Consider the following 26,157-nt stretch of genomic DNA (forward strand, 5'->3'; position numbering starts at 1 on the left):
TGTTTCTCAACTGTTGGGCTGCAGCCCATTAGTGGGCTGCGAAGCACATTCTAGTGGGCCGTGATTTTTTTTTCAAGTTGAAGCTAATTTTTACTCGTAGTAGAGTACAATTAATTGCTGGGTTGCATCCGGCATCACATCCGCCTCATTAATTAATCTACGATCACACCACAGCTCGCGATGCTTTGCCATGGGTTATCGATGAAAATGAGGCATTTTGGTGGCGATGTTTGGCGATATACATGTGAGCTAAAAGTTGTGGTCACACAGCAGGCGAACACTTGACTGTCATGCCTTCGCATGCTTGAGTCTGGCGCATCTCGAGCAGCCACGTTTGCTCACAGCGCGTTGCGTGCGTGCTTGGGACCCAGTCGTTACGGGAAACACCTGATACTGATTTAAGCGTAATTAGCATGTGCAGAAATGGGCGCTGTTTTCATGGAAGCTTTGTGAAGTATCATCATTATCACAGTCACGTTTGTTTCTAGCCATGTTTATAACACTGTTTAAATACTCTGCTTTATGATTCTGCTTTCTATTTTGCTTTTGTTTTTGTAAATATCACACCTGCTAATAAACACTCTTCCTGTACTTAGATCCATCTACCGCCGTCTAACTTGTAGTGTCCTGATCACCAGATCTTTAACCCAGCCACATATAAAAAGTTGTACGCCTCCATGCTCTTCCAGGTTTTCACCTGTGTGTCCGTGTCGAACGATGTCTGCAGCACCAGGTAGTTTGAGATGTCAGGGAAGTCAACGGATGGATAAGTTTCCCGCCTCTCGTCCATAGTCAGCTGGGATAGGCTCCAGCTTACCCGCCACCCTGCACAGGATAAGTGGCTACAGATAATGGATGGATGAATGGATAGATGTGGCCGCATATGCGCTGAATGCTGCACTGAATGCCACTGGGATGAAACTGCTGTTGTGAGCAGCTGGTGTAAATCTGCAGCTCTGCAGACAGATGTTATTGAGAAGAGGTAAATGTCAGTGAAGTCTAGGGTTAGGGATGAAGTCATCGCCTCTGTTCATGATCCTTTGACTCAGGCAGTGAACTGCGATAATGACTTGGAAGAAGAAATTCATGATAAGGAGAATGTGTCTAAAATTTCACATATAATGTGAGTGTTTGGTGGAACAAGTGGGTCCATTTCAGTATTACGAACTTTTCAGTATAACGAACTATTTGGACGTCCCCCAAGGAGTTTGTTATAGTGGGGTTGCAGTGTAATTGTTTTGGTGGTTCCAAGAAAATAATATGTTCAAAGTTTAAGCCAGTTTGAAGTAAAGTTTGATTCCTGCACACGTAGTGTAAGCGTACACATAAAAACCAGACAATCACCTCGACTACCAACCACATACCAGCTTGTGGCAGCGAGAGTGTGGTCGAGCGTCGACTGTGAACGGCAAGGAGTCTGGAACCATCAGGTAATATGTGACGAGGTACACCTGTGTCTAATTACTGGCTGTCTATTAATGTGTGTCTCTGTGTGTCTTTCAAACAGCCAGGAACGAGAGAGAGAGAGAGAGAGAGTACCCAACTTCATTACTTAAGTCAAAGTCCAGATCCCACTGGTCAAATATTCCTCCGATACAAGTGAAAGTTGTCCAGTCAAATTTTTACTTAAGTTAAAGTACTGAAGTACTTGCTTTTAAAAATACTTAAGTATTAAAAGCACATTTTCTGTCAACGCATCGTTGTATTATTGCCACAATGCTTATAAAACTTAATGCCATTACCAAAGACAGAAATGTGAATTCACAAAATGAATGCATGCTGTGTTATCATGGTGGTTTAACGTTAAGCTAGCTAGTCAGTGAAACTCCAATTGACATGCTAGCAAACTCTTTTCAAACTCAAAATCATATTGGGTAGCTAACGCTACTAGAAAAGAAAGATTTCTACATTCTGTTTATTTGGCAAGATTATGCTGAAACATATTTCTGAAAGGGGCGGCACGGTGGTGTAGTGGTTAGCGCTGTCACCTCACAGCAAGAAGATCCGGGTTCGAGCCCCGTGGCCGCCGAGGGCCTTTCTGTGTGGAGTTTGCATGTTCTCCCCGTGTCCGCGTGGGTTTCCTCTGGGTGCTCCGGTTTCCCCCACAGTCCAAAGACATGCAGGTTAGGTTAACTGGTGACTCTAAATTGAGCGTAGGTGTGAATGTGAGTGTGAATGGTTGTCTGTGTCTATGTGTCAGCCCTGTGATGACCTGGCGACTTGTCCAGGGTGTACCCCGCCTTTCGCCCATAGTCAGCTGGGATAGGCTCCAGCTTGCCTGCGACCCTGTAGAACAGGATAAAGCGGCTAGAGATAATGAGATGAGATGAGATGAGATATTTCTGAAAGGACTTTAAACAAGTTAACGTTATTCATGTTAGCGTAACTCCGTGTTTACATGCTAACTAACAGTGTCCACATTAACTAGCTATGTGTAAACGTTAGCCATGGACAAGGCTGTGGGAACTTGGCGGGAAAATCCATAGAAAGTCATTTGACTGACCAGACTGCATAGCTACTGCAACATGATCGCTAGCTCTAAAAGCACAGACAACTTCAGTACAAGCTTTCTCTTGTAATAAAATGTTGAGATACCTCAATATGCTTCCGCAGGTTGGACGGCGAGTTTTTGTAGTCCGTGATGTGGTTCATTTTTGGCAAACAAAGCAAACATTTAAAATGAAACAAAACTTTATTCCTTTCAGAAAACTGAAACATGGGTTCAAAGCCACTACTGTCCAAAAAGAACATTACTGCTCATCTGCAGTTTGCTAAAGATAACGTGGACAAGCCAGAAGGCTACTGGAAATGTTTTGTGGACAGATAAGACCAAAATATAACTTTTTGGTTTATATGAGCATATGAAGCATTATGTTTGGAGAAAGGAAAACACTGCATTCCAGCATAAGAACCTTATCCCATCTGTGAAACATGGTGGTGGTAGTATCATGGTTTGGGCCTGTTTTGCTGCATCTGGGCCAGGACGGCTTGCCATCATTGATGGAACAATGAATTCTGAATTATACCAGCGAATTCTAAAGGAAAATGTCAGGACATCTGTCCATGAACTGAATCTCAAGAGAAGGTGGGTCATGCAGCAAGACAACGCCCCTAAGCACACAAGTCGTTCTACTAAAGAATGTTTAAAGAAGAATAAAGTTAATGTTTTGGAATGGCCAAGTCAAAGTTCTGACCTTAATCCAATGGAAATGTTGTGGAAGGACCTGAAGCGAGCAGTTCATGTGAGGAAACCCACCAACATCCCAGAGTTGAAGCTGTTCTGTACGGAGGAATGGGCTAAAATTCCTCCAAGCCGGTGTGCAGGACTGATCAACAGTTACCGGACACGTTTAGTTGCAGTTATTGCTGCACAAGGGGGTCACACCAGATACTGAAAGCAAAGGTTCACATACTTTTGCCACTCACAGTTATGTAATATTGGATCATTTCCCTCAATAAATAAATGACCAAGTATAATATTTTTGTCTCATTTGTTTAACTGGGTTCTCTTTATCTACTTTTAGGACTTGTGTGAAAATCTGATGATGTTTTAGGTCATATTTATGCAGAAATGTAGAAAATTCTAAAGGGTTCACAAACTTTCAAGCACCACTGTACATTATTCTATCCACATTCACTGGATACGAGCAATCGTGCCTTCTGATTGGCTCCTCTACTACTAGGCTATCAGATCATATACCGTGGGTAGAGAAAAACAAAATGGCAGAGCATGTTGTTGAAACAACCAAGGATGAAATAAAAACTCTACTTGAAAACAAACCCCCCAAAATGCAAAAAAAAAAAGCAGCAAAATATGGAATTTGATGGTAAGAACGCATCTTTTTTAAAAAAAATTTCAAGAATTATCATTATCACAGGGCGGCACGGTGGTGTAGTGGTTAGCGCTGTCGCCTCACAGCAAGAAGGTCCGGGTTCGAGCCCCGTGGCCGGCGAGGGCCTTTCTGTGCGGAGTTTGCATGTTCTCCCCGTGTCCGCGTGGGTTTCCTCCGGGTGCTCCGGTTTCCCCCACAGTCCAAAGACATGCAGGTTAGGTTAACTGGTGACTCTAAATTGACCGTAGGTGTGAATGTGAGTGTGAATGGTTGTCTGTGTCTATGTGTCAGCCCTGTGATGACCTGGCGACTTGTCCAGGGTGTACCCCGCCTTTCGCCCGTAGTCAGCTGGGATAGGCTCCAGCTTGCCTGCGACCCTGTAGAACAGGATAAAGCGGCTACAGATAATGAGATGAGATGAGATCATTATCACATTTTTCACAAATTGCTACTGTCATTTCACCAGTTTGTTTACATTCTAAGCAGAAATGATTTAGTCAGACATTTTGTATAAAGTTCTTATTTATCGAATTTGCAAAAAATAAAAATGCTCTGTTTTTCAAAATCCAATAAATGTGGATAGAATAAAACAATTATTCCACTCAATCTCATTTTGCATGGATTATAGCCAATTTGGCACGACGCGCCTCATCAGCTATCAGCTCACGTACGACTCGATTTCAAGGAATAATTGTTAATTAACTCTTGGAAACATTGGACTCCTAAGGATCTATTAACACTCCTGTGATTTTAAGATATCGAGTCATAAATCTTTGATCGCCAATAAAATAATGCCGATACAACTTTCCAACATTATATATTTGTAATACTTTAATTCAATACTTTGATGTAATATGTCCCACATATATTCAGTGGCATGTAAATAACAGATTTATATAATGAGCTCATTAGAAGTCAGCTAGGACCTAGGATTCTTTAACAGAACAGGATGTGAGAGCAGGAATGCTCAAGTTGGAGGCCCACGATTGGGGCATTACTGCTTTTACATAACTACAGATTATAACACATCCAGTGACCTTGATGTTTGCGATTAGGTGGCATAATTGCCCTATGAAAAGTACTGATAAAGTGAATGATCATAAACAATATGAGCACATTTGCTCATTCGAACTGGTAAAACCGGGCCTAAAGAGTTAAAGAAGCTCAACAATACAGCCAAATGTCCTCGGGCTGTGTTGTTACCCAGGACTAGTGATTTGCTGCAACTGGGCTATTTCTGAAGAGAAATTTGGACTTGGACCCCAGAACAGCTCTATTAATCATCTATTGAGGCACAGAGATCAGGATTGTTCTGCTTCACTAGGCACTAGCATAGTAGTTACTTGTTCAATGCTCAGTGTGTCACTATTATATAACAGCATTCAAAGTGGAGCCTAAAACTACTGCTGCATGCTTACACACCATGGAGGTGCCAATAAATACGTATAAAATGACTATTTCATTAAGTGAATGAACACGGTAGGAGCCTATTTTCAGCACATCATCAGATGTGTACATCTATGCAACTTATTGGTAATGTTTCATTTTATTCTGTATTTTTCTCGATACAACAGCTCCGTGCACAACCATAACATACTGTACTTTAATATATAAACCTTATACAGCGCTGTGCAAAAGTCTTAAGCACATGTAAAGAAATGCTGTCAACCAAAATGGCTTAAAAATAATGAAATGAAATGTTTCAATATGTAAAAAATACCGTAAACAGCAGTAAGCCATAATAAATGAAACAAAGTCGATATCTGGTGTGAGATGAAACGTTGCTTTAAAAAAAAAAAAGTCTCAGCTACAGTGAGTGCAGTTTGATAAGGAAATGAGCTGTAGGTTTTACTGAGCATCTTACAGAACCAGCCACAGTTCTTCTGGACACTTTGACTGTCACACTCGCTTCTTCATTTTGCACCAAAACCCAGCAGCCTTCATTATGTTTTCTTTTTTCATCTGAAAAGTGCTCACTTATGGAATATCCTGCTCAGGTACTACCATTTTTATTCTGGATCATTTAATTTTGTGCTGGAAAACGAACGTTTGGACTCTAAAATGTTTTTGTACCGACTCGATAATGTAAAAGAAGTCATAAAATAGAAATCTATAGCAAAGTTTGTATGAAAAAAACAATAGGGTGCCTAAGACTTTTGCACAGTACTGTATGTATAATATACTGTATTCTCTCACATCATGTAGATATTCAGGAGTGAAGTGATATATCACTGTAATGTGTTCAGTTCAACCTGGGAAACTTGCTGACAGCAAGTCATTAAAAGCAGTTCTCATTATAAAAGCCAGTCACAGACACACTGAGCACAAACCCTTGTCCTAATGTTTACTATCCATTGTACGAATTCATCTCTGTTAATGTGCCAAAAAGATCTTTTACACAATACAGAGGACAGAGTACTTCCCAACCGATCCTTTCAGGCTACATCCACACGACAACGGCAACGAGATTTTTTTTTAGCGGGTAAAAAAAATATCGCGTCCACATGGGCAACGGATCAGTAAAATATCAGGTACATATGGCAACCAACGCTTGCTGAAAACGATGCAATACACATGCCACACCTCTACGTGCGCTGTAAGACGGTCCCATCGGAGACACCAGAACAATAGAAGAAGTAGGACGCATGCGCATAAACCCCTTCTTCTACCCGGCGTGAAGCACTCACAGGAACAAGCACACAACAACAAGAAGAAGATGGCTGCGACTACGCGAGGAAAAACCGACTCTCTTGTCTGGACCGATGACGAGGTGGAGTTACTCCTGCGAGTGACTCTGAAACTACTACTACTCTGGGGTCCGCCATTGTTGCTGTTGTTGTTACGAATGATGCGCACGAGAGTGCTGCTTGTTCTAGTCATGTGGTTGTGACGTCATCATAAACAAATCCGTTCTACTCATCCAGACGACTTCGCAACGGCGTCGTTGCCAGATTTTTCCACTCTGGAACCCGTTCTCAAAAAATATCGTTTTGGGGCACCCAAAACGCCAGTGCCGTGTGGACGCCAGGCCGAAACGATAAACAATTTTATCAGATTCACCTGAATCCATTGCCGTGTGGACAGGGCCTCAGTTTAGTAGAAAGCTGTTTAGCTGTCTTCTGTCTGGGTAATTCTGTTAGTGTGATGAAATTACACGCATTCAGTTCACACAACGCACCTGGGACAACATTCCAGCTTTCTAATTAAACCATCATCGAGATGAGAAAATACTGTTTGTGTCTATGTATTTCTCCCTGTACACAGGCTACAACTGCTCAAATGTGTCTGATGGTTGCAAAAGTGTGCTTTTGCAGCTGACACAGATAGGCGAGCGCAGGGGAACAACATAACATGAGGCAAAATGTAACATGGATTTTTATGCTGTTACACAAGGTCAGGCTGTGTGTACTTGTGTACTTCTACCCACATTACCACATTTGCTAGTGATGATTTGCTGCAGCCAAGTTTCAGAATGATTCGCATGCGTTCTCAAAAAAAAAAAAATCTGTGCCAAAAAGATTTTAGGGTCATAAGCAGATTTTTTTCATCACGCTTTTTTTTATTTACTGAGCTGGATATAAATTACAGAATCCAAACTGATATTTCTTTCATCATCACCTTCTTGCCTACAACATTCCAACGTTTTGAAACATGTGACCAATTCATGTTTCAAGTGTTCGATAGGCTTAATTACAACCGCCATACTGTGGAGTTAGCTGATACATGGCGTTACAACTAAACAATATGCCTTTCATAAACAATAAGTTAATTATCGCATGTATAAAATAAAAACAAGTTCAGCATGGTGCATGGTCACAGCAAGAAGGTTCTTGGTTTGAACCTGCCGGTTGACTTGGGTCTTTCTGTGTGCAGGTTTGTGCCTGTATGGGTTTCCTCCGGGTGCTCTGGTTTCCTCCTGCAGTCCAGAGAGTTGTGTATTACTATGCTAAAGTTCCCAAATGTGTGAATGTGGGTGTGAACGGCTCTCTGTTTGTCTCTGTGTTAGCCCTGTGGTAGATTAGCGACTTGTTCAGGGTGACCCTGCCTCTCACCCATAGTCAGCTGGGATTGACTCCCGCTCACAATTGACCCGCAATGGATAAACGGTATAGAGCAGTGTTTCTCAACTACTAATGGGCCACAAAGCGCCATCTAGTGGGCTGCAAATTTTTTTTCAAGTTGAAGTTAGTTTTTTACTCATAGTAGGTTACAATTGCTGGGTTGCATGTGACGTCACATCCGCCTCATTAAGCTATGGTCACACTACAGCTTGCGATGCTTTGCGATGGGTTATCGATGAAAATGAGGCATTTTGGTGGTGATGCTTGGCGATATACATGTGAGATAAAAGTTGTGGTCACACAGCAGGTGAGCACTTCACTGTCACGCCTTTGTGCACTTGAATCTGGTGCAGCTCGAACAGCCGTGCGCTCACGGAGCGCGTTGTGCGCATGCTTGGGACCCAATTGTTATGGGAAACATCTGATACTGATTTGAGCGCAATCAGCACGTGCAGATATGGACGCTGTTTTCACAAAGGCTTTGTGAAGTATCATCATTATCACTGTCACGTTTGTTTCTAGCCATGTTTATAACGCTGTTTAAATACTCTGCTTTATGATTCTGCTTTCTGTTTTGTTTTTGTAAATATCAAGCCTGCTAATAAACACTCTTCCTGCATGAGATCTGTCTACCGCCGTCTAAAGGCCAATTTATGCTGACAACGCAGTCCTCACAGATGGTGTCGCAGATGGCGTCTGCATAGCCCCCCCCTTCGCAGACGCTCTGCGCGCACCTCCCAAAAATTGTGACCACCGCAGAAGCCTCGCAGACAGCGTCGCAGACAAGAGGGCTCTGATTGGTCCACTCTACATCCGCTGTACACGCACTTCCACTTCCCTACTTTCCCGGTTTGGTTTGTTTTCATGACCGCCATTTTTAAAAACACGAGCGAAGATGGAGCAGCACGAAGAGCGGTTGATCGAGGAAGTGAGGAAGTACGTACATCTATACGACTCCAGTTCTAGTCATTATAAGTAACCGTAGGATAAACACTCCACTAACCACACCCACCAACTACTCCTAGCGATTTCGCAACTTCGCGCCCCCTTGCGTTGTGGCCGTGAATAACATCACGCACGCCTATTACTCCCTGCTCAACGAATTACAACTGCCTGCGAAAAGCTATCTGCGCAAGCCTTGTCGCAAGAGCATGCAGAGGCCCTAACTTGTAGTGTCCTGATCACCAGATCTTTAACCCTGCCACATATAAAAAGTTGTACACCTCCATGCTCTTCCAGGTTTTCATCTGTGTGTCCGTGTAGAACGATGTCTGCAACACCAGGTAGTTTGAGATGTCAGGGAAGTCAATGGATGGATAATTTTCCAACTCGTAGGAAAAATCCTTCTTTGTTAGCATGTAAGGATCTAATCCCATTGAGTGGTTTCTATACCCACTTCTTTTGAGTGGACTTCTTGGTTTTAATAATTTGCTTGTTTGCTGAACACAAACATGGCAATAAGTTCTTGTGTGAATAGGCCAGACATCACTTTTGGATCATTAATCCCTTTTGACTGAGAATGCCCTGCATGCATGGTTTGGCTTCTGGCACATCCATACAGTTTTAAATACAATACTTACAATTAAAAACAGCTTGTTTTGTCGTATTTATTTAATTCCGGGGCTCCCATCTGTAACAGGGAGTGATGTTGCATCCCATACACTTTACAATAGATTATTGGATTCTAATAGAATAGAGGAGCCAAAATAATTGTGGATCTTTTTTAAGGGGCCCCGACTTGTTACAAGTATGAATAGGTGGGCCTTAAAGCAGAAAAGGTTGAGAACCCCTGGTTTAGAGAATGAATGAATGAATGAATGACATAGCATTGTATTGGATGAACTTAATTGGCAGTACTTTCTCAGGTTTTTCTAATAGGTGTTACAAGTAAGACTCTGTCCGATAGAATGAGACAATACCCACCCATGGTAAGTTGTAACATTGCACATCTCCCATCACTTTTGTTGAAATTGGACATGAACATTAGATGTGTAGAAACAAAGTACAAGTGTTCATTTGTAGCAGAGATGTACTGTATATGTTGCGCGTATAAAAACATGATTATTCTAGTTGTAAATTCAATTGTCTAGCAAAAACCAAACGCATTATGTTGCACTCTGCTCTCCCTCATATGGTAGCTTCTTGTGTGACTGTCCATTTTCTGGGAAATAGAGACCAATCTGTAGTTGATTAGATGTCATCAGAGTTAAGCACATTTTAAACACTTCAGCCTGGCGTTCCAAGAACTCACTCTGTTCTGGTCTTGTCTACTTTTATGTAACGGTCTTGTAGACAAATAAAGGATGTCTTGGCAGAAAATATAAAGTGAACCCCCAAGCCACTGGTTGTCAAGGTGACCCTGACATCAATGTTTGAGTGATGTAAAAGAGCACGGATTCCATGCGGGATTAGACCTGCAAGTGCCAGGCAACCACAACATTCTGGGAAAATTCCTATAACGTGATTGGGATTAGAATAAAATTCCAGATTGGCATCTACCACAGACATGCTTATGCTTGGGATTGAAAAACAACAACAACAACAACAAAAAAAACAACCCTCTTGAATGATTGAACAATTTATAGTTTCACTTACTCATTTGTCAGACTAATTTCAAATAACGGGATTCAACTTGAAGCATAAGCAGTTAAAAAGCCCAGCTTTATTTAATTCTGCTGTGCCCTAATGTAATTAAAATGATTAAATCAATGATTGCCAGGAAATTAGCATGACTCATTAGACCAGTCCAGAGGGGATATGTCTCTACAGGTCAATAATCACTTACAGTTGTGGGTGCATGGCACAAGTTCAGCTACAGCTCGGCTTTGTGTCTGCCATATTCAGACTCTGTTTTTGTCATCAGGAAAACGCTGCCTGCATTTCAGTACCCTTGGCAGTCTGCTTATTTTGTGAGCTGTGTATGATGTTCACCAGTATAAACAGTTAGGGCCCGTAGCTTCAAAAATATTTGGCAGAGGACTTGTGTTTAGTTTGGCATTGAGAACGTATGGCTGGTTTACATATCAGAGCCCAGTTTCCCAAAAGCGTTGTAAAATTAAGCTCGTTGTCATGTTCACTCAAGCCTTTAATGATTGAGCTGTGTTGCTTTTCTGAAACTCCTCATATCTCTGACTTTAGGGTGCTGAAAATCAGGGAAATATATCTTTTTTTAAAAGATACTACACTGCAAATAGCATTAGTCTTGAATTAGCATCCATGCATTAGCTTTGCTCCTTATCCATCAGGATCCCAGGAGCTGGAATTCGAATCCCAGCTGACTTTGGGGATTTCAGGGGACACCCTGGACAGGTTGCCAATCCATCACAGGGGTAACATAGAAATGAACAACTACTGTATTTACACTCACGGGTAATTTAAAGGAGCCAATTGACGTAATCTGCATGTCTTTGGTCTGTGGGAGGAAACTGGAGCGCCCAGAGGAAACCCACACAGACACGAGGAGAACCCAGAGCAAACGCCACACAGAAAGTCCCCAGTCGACTTGCAGATTCAAACCCAGAACCTTCTTCCTGAGGGGTAATAGTGCTAAACACTGCACCACCATGCCACCTTTGAATCAGTGTTAATCGTGTACATAGTAGTAATTAGTAGGATATGTAAACATAGAGGTAGTAAGAACTAAATCATAATATTTCCTACAGAAACAGGAATATCACCTGCTTTCATCACCTACACATTCAGAAGCCGATGAAGGACTTGTCCAAACAGTCGTCTTTCTTTGGAAAGGTCATACATGCTAGTTCTTGCTAATTTGACATTTGAGTCATTTTCAGAATATGATGACAAACCTGTCCCTTAAATGATTGTCATGATATAGTTGAACATTTTCAAGAATCCCCATATAACCGGCATTCTTGTATAACTTCCTAAGCAATAAAAATCCCCCCATTGTGTACATTTTTCTCGAAATTGCTGAGTGCTGGTAAAATAGCTGCCCTGCAAGCCAGTTGTGTTTCTTTAAAGGCTTTTGCAGGCATTTTTTAAAAAAGACTTCTTTTTCATTTGAATGTTACAGGCTGAACATATCAAATATCTCATCTCATCTCATTATCTCTAGCCGCTTTATCCTGTTCTACAGGGTCGCAGGCAAGCTGGAGCCTATCCCAGCTGACTACGGGCGAAAGGCGGGTACACCCTGGACAAGTCGCCAGGTCATCACAGGGCTGACACATAGACACAGACAACCATTCACACTCACATTCACACCTACGCTCAATTTAGAGTCACCAGTTAACCTAACCTGCATGTCTTTGGACTGTGGGGGAAACCGGAGCACCCGGAGGAAACCCACGCGGACACGGGGAGAACATGCAAACTCCACACAGAAAGGCCCTCGCCGGCCCCGGGGCTCGAACCCAGGACCTTCTTGCTGTGAGGCGACAGCGCTAACCACTACACCACCGTGCCGCCCCATATCAAATATATAATATATAAATGAACACAATCAAATAATCTTTTAATAATGTAAATAATTTTAAAAGAATATTTGTCTCTGCATTTATTGTTTCCTATTTTAAAAACTTGCATTTTGAAATCACAAAGTTGCTTCCAGGGTCAAAGGTCAGAAGAATGAACAGCCATTTCAACCAGTAATGATAACCCTGTGTCCGAAATCGCTCACTCGTTCACTACTCCCTACTCACTATAGAGGGAATTACTATATAGAGGACTATATAGTGAGCTCATTGGTAAAATGAAAAAACACTTTTGGACACTAGTCCATCGCGCTGGTATTTATGTCATTACTGTCTTACAATTAAAATGTGTCATATCAGCTGGCTGGTGGGTTTTCACAATAATAAATATATGCATGTATTTTTGTGATAAATCCATATTATACTGAGTGTATTTCCTACATTAATAAATACAAAGTACCTGCATCTTTCAGTTTTTTTAAATCAAGGCTGAATACTTTCTTCTTTGCCGCTGCCTTTTATTAAATCAAATTTGAGACTTTTAATTTGATTTCTTTCAGCACGACAGCAATGCATGATGGGATATATTGCTTTGGTTAGTAGTACACTACTTTTCGTGATGTATTGTGGGATACTTTGAGTGCACTATATAGGGTGTAAATAATCCTCACTAAGGTTTCAGACAGCATTACAAAATGGCGTCCCCACTATACAGTGCCCTATATAGTGAGTAGGGAGCGATTTCGGACACAGGGTTAGAGTTTCCCTCCACACTCTGTAATTTAATAATTTACCTGTAAATTACTTTTTTTTCTTGTGCATAATTTAGATGTGTCATGTACAGAAGTGCCAGAAAAAGAAAAAACAGATCAGTATCACAATATAATGTGAAAATTGTATTGTTATAACATGAAATGTTCACATTATTATTATGACTTACAAACGTATCATGTTATAACAAGATACTATCCATCCATCCATTATCTGTAGCCGCTTATCCTGTTCTACAGGGTCACAGGAGCCTATCCCAGCTGACTATGGGCGAAAGGCAGGGTACACCCTGGACAAGTCGCCAGGTCATCACAGGGGTAACACATAGAGACAAACAACCATTCACACTCACATTCACACCTACGGTCAATTTAGAGCCACCAATTAGCCTAACCTGCATGTCTTTGGACTGTGGGGGAAACCGGAGCACCCGGAGGAAACCCACGCGGACACGGGGAGAACATGCAAACTCCACATAGAAAGGCCCTCACGGGGGCGTTGTGGCTCGGCTGGCTGGGGTGCCGTGCCGTGGATCCGGGGACCCGGGTTCGGTTCCGGCCCGGGGTCATTTCCCGATCCCTCCCCGTCTCTCTGTCCCGCTCGTTTCCTGTCTCTGCGCTGTCCTATCCAATAGAGGTGAAAGAAAAGCCCCAAAAAAATATCTAAAAAAAAAAAAAAAGAAAGGCCCTCGCCGGCCACGGGGCTTAAACCCAGGATCTTCTTGCTGTGAGGCGACAGCGCTAACCACTACACCACCGTGCCGCTCTACAAGATACTATTTCTTTTGCTATAGCATCATTTATAAACTATTGTTATAACATAAAATGGTTCACATTATAACATGATAACTTTTGCTATAACTTGAAACCTTTCACATCATAACAAGATCAGGAGAAAGAAAAGTTTCTTGTTAAAACGTAATATGTTTGTAAGTTGTAAAAACATGCAAACATCTTATCACAGTAAACTTTTCATGTTATATTGTGATACTGGTCTGTTTTTCTTTTTCTGGTGAAAAAGAAAAAGAAAGAAAACACACTGCAAAAAGTAAAATCTAACCAAGATTAAATATCTTAAAGTGCCATTCCACCATTGGATGTATTCTTTGGCATAAAATACAATATATTTTATGACAACATGACTAGACAGAGAAATCTTTTAGCTTCAAAATGATATATCAAACATAATTTTTTGACAACGACAAGTATATTAATTTTGCGACCAAAGTCACCTACCCTTTTAATTTCCGCGCGGTAGTGAAACGTGATGTCATCGGCAGGTTCCCCTTCTTGTGTACCATGTCACGTGTGACGTGGCACAGATTATCAGCAATGGCGGATAGAACGCGATTTCCACTTGTCGATTGCTGTGCCGATATTCACCATCAACCGTCTCCTTTGGGCATCACTTGCTATTTTCCTTCGCTTCTTTTCCGAAGCTGACAATCGCGTTCTATCCGCCATTGCTGATAATCTGTGCCACGTCACACGTGACGTGGTACACAAGAAGGGGAACCTGCCGATGACATCACGTTTCACTACCGCGCGGAAATTAAAAGGGTAGGTGACTTTGGTCGCAAAGTTAATATACTTGTCGTTGTCAAAAAATTATGTTTGATATATCATTTTGAAGCTAAAAGATTTCTCTGTCTAGTCATGTTGTCATAAAATATATTGTATTTTATGCCAAAGAATACATCCAATGGTGGAATGGCACTTTAAATCAAGACAAAATATGCTTGTTATTTGTCTGCCCAGATAATTCTCCTTTCCAGGCAGATTTTGTGTAAGAGTATTTCACTTATTTTTTCCCCTCAATTATCTTAATAAGGTATTATAACTTGTTATTGAGATTTTATTACTGGTTATGAATAAGTTCTGTCTTAAAATGAGAATTACCATAATTTAATCGGTGTTATATTAACCATGACAAGTTTGTCAAAGTCAGAATTTCTTATTTCAAGCATCTTATCCTTTCTTTTAATCTCTTAACACAAAACAGATAACTAAATTAAATGAATTGTTGTATTGTCAGTCTGGCAACAAAAATAGGCTACAAAATGGATTGGTTTGTTGTTTTGATTTTGATTTATTTGGTGGTCTCAGTTGGTATAAACACTTACTTAAACAGAGCACACCAATATGCCCAGATGAAATAGTCAAACTGTTGGTTGGGGGACAAAGTATCTAGCATGTTAAAATGAGTAGTACAACTTTACTTGTTTTTAGTATAAATACACTAGTTTTAAGACATCTGTGGGGTTTCTAAAGCTAGATATATTTACTTGTTTTTAAAAATCTTGCCAAGTCAAATTTTCTTGTTCTGTTGGCAGATAATTTTGCTTATTTTAAGTAAAATATTCCTAATTTTATTACTTTTTTTCTTGTTTTTGTAAGCCAGGTTTTTGCAGTGCAACTTTATTCATCACACACTTGTGAAATTTCCTCTCTGCATTTAACCCATCTGAAGCAGTGAACACACACGAGCAATGAACACACACACATACATACATACCCAGAGCAGTGGGCAGCCATGCTAACAGCGCCCAGGGAGCAGTTGGGAGTTAGGTGCCTTGCTCAAGGCCGTCCCGTATTAACCTAACAGCATGTCTTTGAACTGTGGGGGAAACCGGAGCACCCGGAGGAAACCCACGCAGACACGGGGAGAACATGCAAACTCCACACAGAAAGGCCCCCGCCGGCCGTTGGGTTCGAAACCAGAACCTTCTTACTGTGAGGCGACCGTGCTAACCACTACACCACCGTGCCGCCCATAAAAGCTTGCAATGCATTGGCCGGGAAAATTGCCGGGTGTGGCAGCAATGCACTTCCAGAATCATTTGAGTTACACTGTTCAGACTTCCTCCACTATTCAAAGTAATTTACCAAAGAAAAAATGCTGCTGTAATTAATGATGTGTGGTTTGAGATGCTGCTGCCATCTTATAAATACCAAATTGAAATTTGTCAGTGGTGTTAGTAGCCATGTTAATTAAGTGTATTAACCTTCTTAATGTGCAGTTTGAAATTGCAAAGTAAAAAACAACTAATGGAAACACGTGACCTTTGTAAAAACACCCAGATATCTAAAAAAACCCCCAAACAAACCTTTTTATGCTTGCATGAGGTAGTTTTTCAGACGATTCGACAAAGAAATATTTCGGAAAGTTGAAATGGAAGTACACTTCTCGCATTTAAGTCACATGACGTGACATGAAGAGCAAATGTAAACGCTACCTTTCTGAAAAAAGAGTGCTAAGAGCTATCACAAGAGGCTTTAATCGCATAACATAATTTAATAGAAACTCAGATCATTTGCAATTGTGTTTTGTTGACTTCTTTTTTTAATTGCTTTTATTTTCTGCAAAAATGCAGTGGAACCCCAGCTTCTGTCACTGTTGTTACTGTGACTGGTATCACAACCTGTGCTTATGATACCATTGACTTAAAGTAATGGCACCATTTTGAAGATTAAGACTATTGGTTATTCATTGAAAAGGAATTTCATTATGGGTGGCATGGTGGTGTAGTGGTTAGCACTGTCGCCTCACAGCAAGAAGGTTCTGGGTTCGAGCCCAGTGGCCGATGGGGGCCTTTCTGTGTGGAGTTTGCATGTTCTCCCCGTGTCTGTGTGGGTTTCCTCTGGGTGCTCTGGTTTCCCCCAAAGACATGCAGGTTAGGCTAATTGGTGGCTCTAAATTGACCGTGAGTGTGAATGGTTGGTTGTCTCTGTGTATCAGCCCTGCGATGATCTTGACTTGTCCAGGGTGTACCCTGCCTCTCACCCATAGTCAGCTGGGATAGGCTCTAGCTTGCTTGTGACCCTGTACAGGATAAGTGGTTACAAATGATGGATGGATGGAATTTCATTACACTTTCCAAATAAAACAAATGACTCACATTCATTAAAGTGCCCTGCAGTTAGTTCCTCTTTATACTCATAGATCAGGTTAATGTCAGCATGGTGTTTCTCATGTTCTCCCTCTGTCCGTCAGGGTTTTTTCCAGGTTCTCTGGTTTCCTCCCACTTTTCACAAACAATTCCTGCTTTGTACCCAGAGTTCCTGGGATTAGATGATGGATACATACAGAAATAATGACTGAATCATGATAAACAGATAAGATTTATTTGTTGTTTCAGATTCATGAACAGTCGAGTCCCATCCAGCAAAAGATATCAGCCAACTGAATATGAACATGCAGCCAATTGTGCTACACATGGAGTAAGTAGACTCTGAATTTATGGTATTTTAGAAATAGGTGGATTTGTGAAGACATGGGGGTGCTGTTGTTGGGTAGTGGTGCTGTTGGTGGTGGCAGTGTTGGTGGTGTTGGTAGTGGTGGCAGTGTTGTTGTTGGTGGTGGGTGGTGGTAGTGTTTTTGGTGTTGGTGGGTGGTGTTGGTGGTATTGTTGTTGTTGGTGGTGGGTGTTGTTGTTGTTGGTGGGTAGTGGTGCTGTTGGTGGTGGTAGTGGTGGTGGTGGTGGTGTTGGCGGTGGTGGTAGTGTTGTTGTTGGTGGGTGGTGGTAGTGTTTTTGATGGTGGTGGTGGTGGGTGTTGTTGCTGTTGGTGGTGGTGTTGGAGTTGGTGGTGTTGGTAGTGTTGGTGCTGATGGTGGTTAGGCATTTTTTTCAGACACAAGCAGAAAGTGATGATTCTGATCAGGAATCACAATGATTAGTGAATACTAATCAATGACAAATTTCTATGATAAATGAACTTATCAAGCTGTATTAGTAAATTAGTCAAAGCAGTAAGCTAACAACGTCATGCCCCAGTTAGCTAGAGCTAATGTTAGCTATCTCATTATCTACCCAGATTTTATTTATTTATTTACATTACAGTGAATATTTTATATAGAAACATTGTAAAATTAGTACCTAAAAACAGTTCTGTACACAAACTTTATTTTCTTGAAAGATTTTTTAGGGAGGTTTTTGTTTTCGCTATCAACCTCACAAGCAACCCAAGAATGGTAAACTTCACTCAACTTATGCTGACCTTACATCAAATGACTTTTCAAGCGATTTCAGTGTCACGGACAAATTTCCAATGTCAGAATAAAATCACAAGAGTTTTGCTTGAGTTGTTGTGCACTCCCGTCATCTCAATCGTTTGGAGTAAGGTGGTCAGGATAGCTGTCTTAAGTCAGCCTTTTTCTTGTCTTGATGTTCTGATAGGGGCGGCACGGTGGTGTAGTGGTTAGCGCTGTCACCTCACAGCAAGAAGGTCCGGGTTCGAGCCCCGTGGCCGGCGAGGGCCTTTCTGTGTGGAGTTTGCATGTTCTCCCCGTGTCCGCGTGGGTTTCCTCCGGGTGCTCTGGTTTCCCCCACAGTCCAAAGACATGCAGGTTAGGTTAACTGGTGACTCTAAATTGACCGTAGGTGTGAGTGTGAATGGTTGTCTGTGTCTATGTGTCAGCCCTGTGATGACCTGGCGACTTGTCCAGGGTGTACCCCACCTTTCGCCCGTAGTCAGCTGGGATAGGCTCCAGCTTGCCTGCGACCCTGTAGAACAGGATAAAGCGGCTACAGATAATGAGATGAGATGAGATGATGTTCTGATAAAATCAACTGTGTTTAATATTATCATAAGTTTTAAGTCTTGGCTCATGGAAATAGTGATGTGGACAGTGAGCTCACTGCAGTACCATCAGGAAGCAAGCGTGCACAAGTCACAAGTCACATAGCAGCTAAAGTACAAGACAGACTTTTTGTAACTACAAGCATGTAATCTTACAAAGTTGAAAAATACTTTCAACACAGCGCCGAGTAACCTGTAACCGTGAGCAACACAGCTCATCAATCATTTCAACATGTAACAGCACAGCCCAAGAGAACCCACACATTAAGAAGAAGCGTTCTGAATGTAGTGTAGTTCTGAATGTAATCTGATTCATAATACAGAGGCGAGAAATGTGTTTGATTAACATCCAAATTTCATTTTGCTGGAGCAGGATGAATGTAAAGTACTTGGGGAGCTGAATTTTATTTCCTACTGAAGATGATGGTCAGTCCTGATTTTTGTGTTTCTGTCAAGTTTTTTTTTTTAACAGCTGTGTTTCTGTGGTTTTGGAGCAGTGCTGCTGTTTGGATAACATCCTGCTCTTTAATCTTCCTCCCATGCTTTTACGGCATCACATCTGGCATGAACCAGCACACAGCCGTTTCTCAGACAGAGAGAAAATCCTCTATGACCTCTTTTATCAGCATACTGGCCTGAAAGGACACCCAACCTAGGAGTTTGTACATGAGAATGCTTGGGTCAGACTCAGTTCAGTACAGTATTAGGGAAAGGAAATGATGCATTGTTACTTTCACTTACTTTGTTGGAGGAGGTTATGTTTTTGCCTCCATTTCTTTGTTTGTTTGTTTGTCTGTTCCTAATGTAACTCAAAAAGTATTGAACGAGTTTCGATGACATTTTGAGGAAAGGTGGTCCAGGGGCCAAAGAACAATTGATTAGATTTTGATGCAAGTCCAGACATGTATGTGGATCCAGGATATTTTTATTTGTTCCCAACATAACTCAAAAAGTAGTGAACATATTTGGATGAAATTTGGTGTACACCTTTAGTATTATCTTAGGTTCAAGTGATTCGATTTTGGTGTTGATAATATGTGGCTTGGGGAAGGTATGCACTTTATTGATTGCTCTTCTAGTTTATTTTGTTTCGGTTGGCTTGTTGACTTGGTGATAACAGGATCTGTTGGAAATGTGCAATTAATGATTTATGAAGTCATACAAGGAATCTTTTTTTTTTAAAACTGATATAAAAGTTAAAGGAGATAGCAGTTTACCACATAGAAAATAACAGGTTTAATTAAACTAAAAAAAAAAAACTTGCTACAATACTGTAGTTATTAATAATTAATTAATAGAACCTGTTGACTTCCTTGTCAGTATGTTAATATTTAACGATAGTATTTGGACCGTTAGAAACAGTTGCTTTCAGTGACGCCGACAATGAGATATTTATTTCCAGATGAGTGGAGATTAAAGTCGAAGAATGATGACTATGTCGGAACCCTCTACTTGTTTTCCCTATGAGGAACCAGACTTGTAAATTGCATTCAAATTATTTTGAGCTTTGTGGTATTGTTTTTTCCACAGCTGTAGAAATGGATCCATGGAACTGTTTTTTTTTTTTTGTTTTACCCAGAGATATTTTTAAAATGTTGTATTTATTGATTGATTTGTTGATTTATTTTATTAGTTTTGGATTATTCCCAGCATCGTGGGCAGTTCACTGTTGTACTTCCAGTCTGATGACAAATGGGAAAGCATCACAGCATGGCTGTACGGCACCGGACTGTCTGGCTTGTTCATCATGTCCACCATGTTCCACACTGTAAGCTGGAAGAAGAGTCACTTGCAGTGAGTATTTGCATAGAACATGGTGTGGATCTCCTTTCAGTTCTGAGAAATGTGTAAACAGTTTGTGCATTTACATAAGTACACACGCACACACACACACACACACACACACACACACACACACACACACACACACACACACACGTACATATATCATAAAAAGAACACACATGATATGAAGGTGATAAGGACAGTTCCTGTAACCAGAGTCTTATTCCTGTCTTAATTCCTTTATGAAGTTGATCCTAGTGTTAACTCCAGCCTTCATTAAATTGTTTATCTTATCTTCACAAGATAGCGCATTTATCTGTCATACTTTCCACGTTACTTATCATTCTATCACTTTGTCTGCCATTTTAGCACATCTAACTCTAAATGCTAACTAATTCTGGAGACTAGCTTTAAAAGTGCATGTTTGTCCACTCTGTAACTGTTTCTCCTGAGAACGGAGTCCTATGAAACTTGTCAGACTGGTGTAGGAGTACAATATTTATATAAAGCTTTACCTGCACATAAATAATGGTAAACTGTTGAACCATAAAATGTCAGGAGAAAGACGCTACTGCTTTCCTTGTTGGGATATTTAGCCTAAAGTACAGTATATGCAGCAAACTGAAATAACGTATGTTACTTTGATTTTAAAAAAAGAAATATTTACTAGGGTGTAAGGATATAAACAAATATGAATATATTACACAGAAACACACATAATATATTTTAAACAGATATAAATACAAAGTATGCAAGGAATGTTTACAGGGCGTCTGGTTGAGAGATGAAAAAATCACACAAACGGCAGATTTTTACTTTCATGTGGATGTGATTTCATGCGAAGCTTCTGGGACAAAGAAAAACTACATTTATTTACATACCTGAATGTATAGCATTCATTTATTCATCCTTAGTAACTGCCTGGACTGGATCATGCAGGTTTAAATGATTTTATTTATATTTTGGGGGAAAAGAACAAATTAAAGAGGTATTGCACACTAAAATGTGTTTTTTGAGCTTTAAACGGAATGATATGAGTGTACTGTGAGGAAACACATCAATGCTGATGTCAATATTGAAAAAAATAATGTTTTTATAAAAATTGGCATTTTATGGGTTGAAAATGGCTCAAAACAGGTTAAATCATCTTGAAACTTTCAAGGCTGATGCTGATATAGAGTCGGATGTTTCTTATTTCTCTATGTCATTAAAGTGCATATTCTGGACCAATTTAGTGTTTTTTTATATGAAAGTATGTCCCTTTACACACTCATCCAGAAGGGTAATTTTGCACAAGGCCATCTGTCTATAGCAGAAAAAAATAAAATAACAAAACACGTCTGGAAAAATCCCAAGGGAGCCTGGAGCCAGATTCGTGACGTCACGTGCGGATCCGCCAGCAGGCTGAGAGAGCTTGCATGGATTCAGTGCACAGCCTGTGTAGACCAAGTTTAGCAGCTAGTGATTTTGCATTGAAATATGGAATTGTCGCCTAAGTGCAATGTTACGGTACTTCACCTTTGGATAAAGAATATAATGAGATGTCAGAATTGGGGCTTCATCTGTTTGGATTTGATGATGATTCAAGTAATGAAGACGATGGAGACAACACCGGCTAAGCAGGGTTGTATATATATTTAATGTGTTTGACAGGTCCCAAGATCTCAAGCCCTGACACGCATATCCCTTGATACATGTGAAGTAAGTGTATTATCGCCCAGCGCTTTCGTGGTGTTTACTTTTGTGTGTGTCAATAAATAATGTTATCCATGTACCACACAAACACACAAACACCTAGTTTAGAGTATCGTCTCTCTTATTTCTTACTCTGGCAACAGTCAACTTGTGAATTGCTGATTTTCTTGGTCTTTTTCTCGGCTCTGCTTGGTCCTCAGCTTTGAGGGCCTCAGTGGATGTGGCACTTTGCCTTCTGTCAAGGGAGACAAACATGGCTAGCTCCTTTGGTGACGCTGACACAAATGGAGACGGTGTTGCTTTGGGCATTCTAACAGATGGAACTGCGTCTTTTTTCAGATCAAGTTGCCTCACGAAGCCCATTTCCCACTGCAAATAGTTCTCAAAGTCGTTGGACTTTATGAAGTGAGCCCCGCATATAATGCTGTGGTCTGTTGCATGTTGCCAGTTTTTCCAGGTGCCTCGCACGAAGCGCTCTCATTTCTCTCTCATTGTTCAGTCTTTTGGAAAACGATGAGTACTAATCCCATCAAGATTGGTGTTGCTACCCCCTCATCTGCTGATACATCTGTTAACCATTTTAATAATTACGTGATAACGTTAAAGAAATTTGCAGAAAACCACCAGGTCGTTTCCTCATAAACAAACCAGCGCTGACGTAGGATTCAGAAGGAGGCGTCCCACATGTGACGTCACGAAAATCAGTGTTTGCCGGGAAATCCACATGCCAAGTTTTGTCAGAGGCGGACCAATTCGCCTCAAATGGCTTGATTTCAACTGAATTTTTCTGGTCTTGTGCAAGGTAAAAAAAATTGCATAAAATGCAAAATGTGACAGATATTTGACCAAAGTTTAATATGAAAAAAGAAAAATACATTGATCTTGCTTCTAAATATACCCAAGATGTGCCCTTTAAGTTTTTATATAGGAAAAGAAAGAATGTTAACAACCACTAACCAGCGGTGGGTGGCCCACCTCCCCCATCCCCCACGTTTGAGTAGGAGTCTGTGAAACCACACTCATTTTTAAACATATGCTTATCGAGACTCAACGGTCACAGGAGTTTATGACTCCCTCACCACACCCACCCTGTCCCTTCTCAGCCCCTTGTCCACATTTTAGCATTTTTCAAAATTATGTAGTAGGTGGAGTTAAGCTTAGAACTGGGGTGAAGTTCTAGCAAATGGAGTGTACAAGCAAAAACAATGTCTTCACTGCAAAAAATGGCATCTTAGCAAGTAAAAAAATATCTTGAATATAGTCAATATTACATAAGATTACAGTATAAAAAATATAAGATTAGTAAAATTATTTCTAATAATTTCAAGCTTGGGCGGCACGGTGGTGTAGTGGTTAGCGCTGTCGCCTCACAGCAAGAAGGTCCTGGGTTCAAGCCCCGGGGCCGGCGAGGGCCTTTCTGTGCGGAGTTTGCATGTTCTCCCCGTGTCCGCGTGGGTTTCCTCCGGGTGCTCCGGTTTCCCCCACAGTCCAAAGACATGCAGGTTAGGTTAACTGGTGACTCTAAATTGACCGTAGGTGTGAGTGTGAATGGTTGTGTGTCTCTATGCGTCAGCCCTGCGATGACCTGGCGACTTGTCCAGGGTGTACCCCGCCTTTCGCCCGTAGTCAGCTGGGATAGGCTCCAGCTTGCCTGCGACCCTGTAGAACAGGATAAAGCGGCTAGAGATAATGAGATGAGAATTTCAAGCTTTATGTTTTTTTCTTCTGTATTCATTCTTGGCAGATCATTTTGCTTCTTTCTAGAAATAAATGCTTCAAATGAGAGAGAAAAAAAATCATCTACCAATAGAACAAGTTTGCAATTAGTACAAATGTCTACATATATGTTTAATAATCTTATATTTGTTTGATTGATATCTTATAATAGAAAACACTCGATAGATTTGAGCGATAGATTTAAGATATTTTCACTTCCTGCCATTTTTGGCAGTGTTGGCAGTGCTGGGATTTTAACATGTATTTTTATTCAGTGTTTCCAAGGAACACTGAATTTAGTTAAAAAACATAAATAAAAAAAAAAACTTTGGGTTTAAATCTGAGTACAGATACAGGTATGGCTATTTGGAGCATTAACACATCCAGGTCCAGCTCTACATGGTGGCATTGTGTTACACCTAGTAGGATAAGTAAAAAAGAAGAGAAAGTTTAAAGTTAAATGCCATTTGAAGTTTGTCAGACCTGTAACTATCTCCCAGATCAGCTGCACTGTACATGTACTGTAGTGCTCCATTACAGGTTTAGATGAACTGACTCACACGGGCATGTTGGTTCACGTTGGGTTCCTCAGATCTTCCTTAATGCACATCATATTATGTCTTTTCCTACATGACTCATTACTGCTATTCTGACATGTGAGTGAACTCGAGGGTCCCAAGAGTGAAGAAAAAGAAAAACATCAGTTTGTGCTTGTTGTCTTGTAGGATTGTAGAGCAGCGCTTCCATATGTGTGATAGGATGGTGATTTATTTCTTCATCGCTGCCTCTTATGCCCCCTGGTGAGTGCTGTAGGTAGAGGTGTGTGCACTTTGATCATGTATCAAGCCTTAAAAAAGATGACCTGTACTGTATGTCCTCTAGAGTCTATAGAGGCACAGTATGTTTGTTGTATTTAATGTGGGAGTTGTGTGCAGGTTGAACCTGAGGGAGCTCGGCCCCTGGGCGGCACACATGCGCTGGCTGGTGTGGATCATGGCTTGTGTGGGCTCCGCTTACGTCTTCTTCTTCCATGAAAAGTACGTGGCTGCTTTTCCTTAGATTTCAACTGCACATAGATATTTTGGTTTGCTTGAAAATGATGCAAGGAAAAAATATGCCCACTTCGCTGACGTAGCCATTTGTGATAGATTTCCAAGCAGTTTTTAGTTCCATAATCCACATGTTTTTGGCATAAAGAAAAAAGTGCAGTATTGGAACAAGAGAAACAGAAAACATTTCAATCACATTAAGACATTTTTTTAGTCATTTTCAGAATTCCAAGTTCATGATTAATATTTTAAATGACCCAGGTAGGTGTAAGGTGGCACAGTGGTGTAGTGGTTAGCACTGTCGCATCACAGCAAGAAGGTTCTGGGTTTGAGCCCAGTGGTTGATGAGGGCCTTTCTGTGTGGAGTTTGCATGTTCTCCCCGTATCTGTGTGGGTTTCCTCCAGGTGCTCCGGTTTCCCCCACGGTTCAAAGACATGCAGGTTAGGCTAATTGGTGGCTCTAAATTGTCCATAGGTGTGAGTGTGAATGGTTGAGAGGAGAAAACGTCTATAGTAATCCAATAGAAGGCAACGGGAAACCACTACTGTAATGTTCCCTAGAGACTTTGATGGCTGAAGCTGTCAGAGCGGCCATGTCACTGTAGTGATATGCCAAAATGGATGGATGGTAGGTGTAATGATGTGGCCAATTAATGTAGCCTCTTGTTTAAAAAAAGGAGGGGTTCATAGGTTGTTTGGATAGTAAAGGACTCTTATCTTCCTAAAGAGGATAAAAGGGAAACAGTGTTGTACGGATCTACAGTGGTGCTTGAAAGTTTGTGAACCCTTTAGAATTTTCTATATTTCTGCATAAATATGACCTAAAACATCATCAGATTTTCACACAAGTCATAAAAGTAGATAAAGAGAACCCAGTTAAACAAATGAGACAAAAATATTATACTTGGTCATTTATTTATTGAGGAAAATGATCCAATATTACATATCTGTGAGTGGCAAAAGTATGTGAACCTCAAGGATTAGCAGTTAATTTGAAGGTGAAATTAGAGTCAGGTGTTTTCCATCAATGGGATGACAATCAGGTGTGAGTGGGCATCCTGTTTTATTTAAAGAACAGGGATCTATCAAAGTCTGATCTTCACAACACATGTTTGTGGAAGTGTATCATGGCATGAACAAAGGAGATTTCTGAGGACCTCAGAAAAAGCGTTGTTGATGCTCATCAGGCTGGAAAAGGTTACAAAACCATCTCTAAAGAGTTTGGACTCCAC

General features: G+C 40.9%; 1 protein-coding gene across 6 annotated transcripts in view; it reads left to right on the top strand.

The window, feature by feature from the left end:
* The window catches only part of mmd2a (monocyte to macrophage differentiation-associated 2a), a 40,718-nt gene that overhangs the window by 3,607 nt on the left and 10,954 nt on the right, over window positions 1-26,157 (top strand). For 4 of the 6 annotated variants that reach the window (XM_060943059.1, XM_060943056.1, XM_060943058.1 and 1 more), the window contains 4 exons: window positions 17,240-17,321; window positions 20,314-20,474; window positions 24,602-24,676; window positions 24,812-24,913. In XM_060943059.1, the coding sequence (XP_060799042.1) occupies window positions 17,244-17,321; window positions 20,314-20,474; window positions 24,602-24,676; window positions 24,812-24,913 (416 nt within the window). In that variant the 5' untranslated portion in view covers window positions 17,240-17,243. Of the gene's footprint in view, window positions 1-5,777; window positions 5,831-17,239; window positions 17,322-20,313; window positions 20,475-24,601; window positions 24,677-24,811; window positions 24,914-26,157 lie in introns of those variants that run through there. The other 2 variants (XM_060943060.1, XM_060943061.1) reach the window with 2 other exon arrangements.

Source organism: Neoarius graeffei, chromosome 16, assembly GCF_027579695.1.
Source record: "Neoarius graeffei isolate fNeoGra1 chromosome 16, fNeoGra1.pri, whole genome shotgun sequence".
Classification (NCBI taxonomy): Eukaryota; Metazoa; Chordata; class Actinopteri; order Siluriformes; family Ariidae; genus Neoarius; species Neoarius graeffei.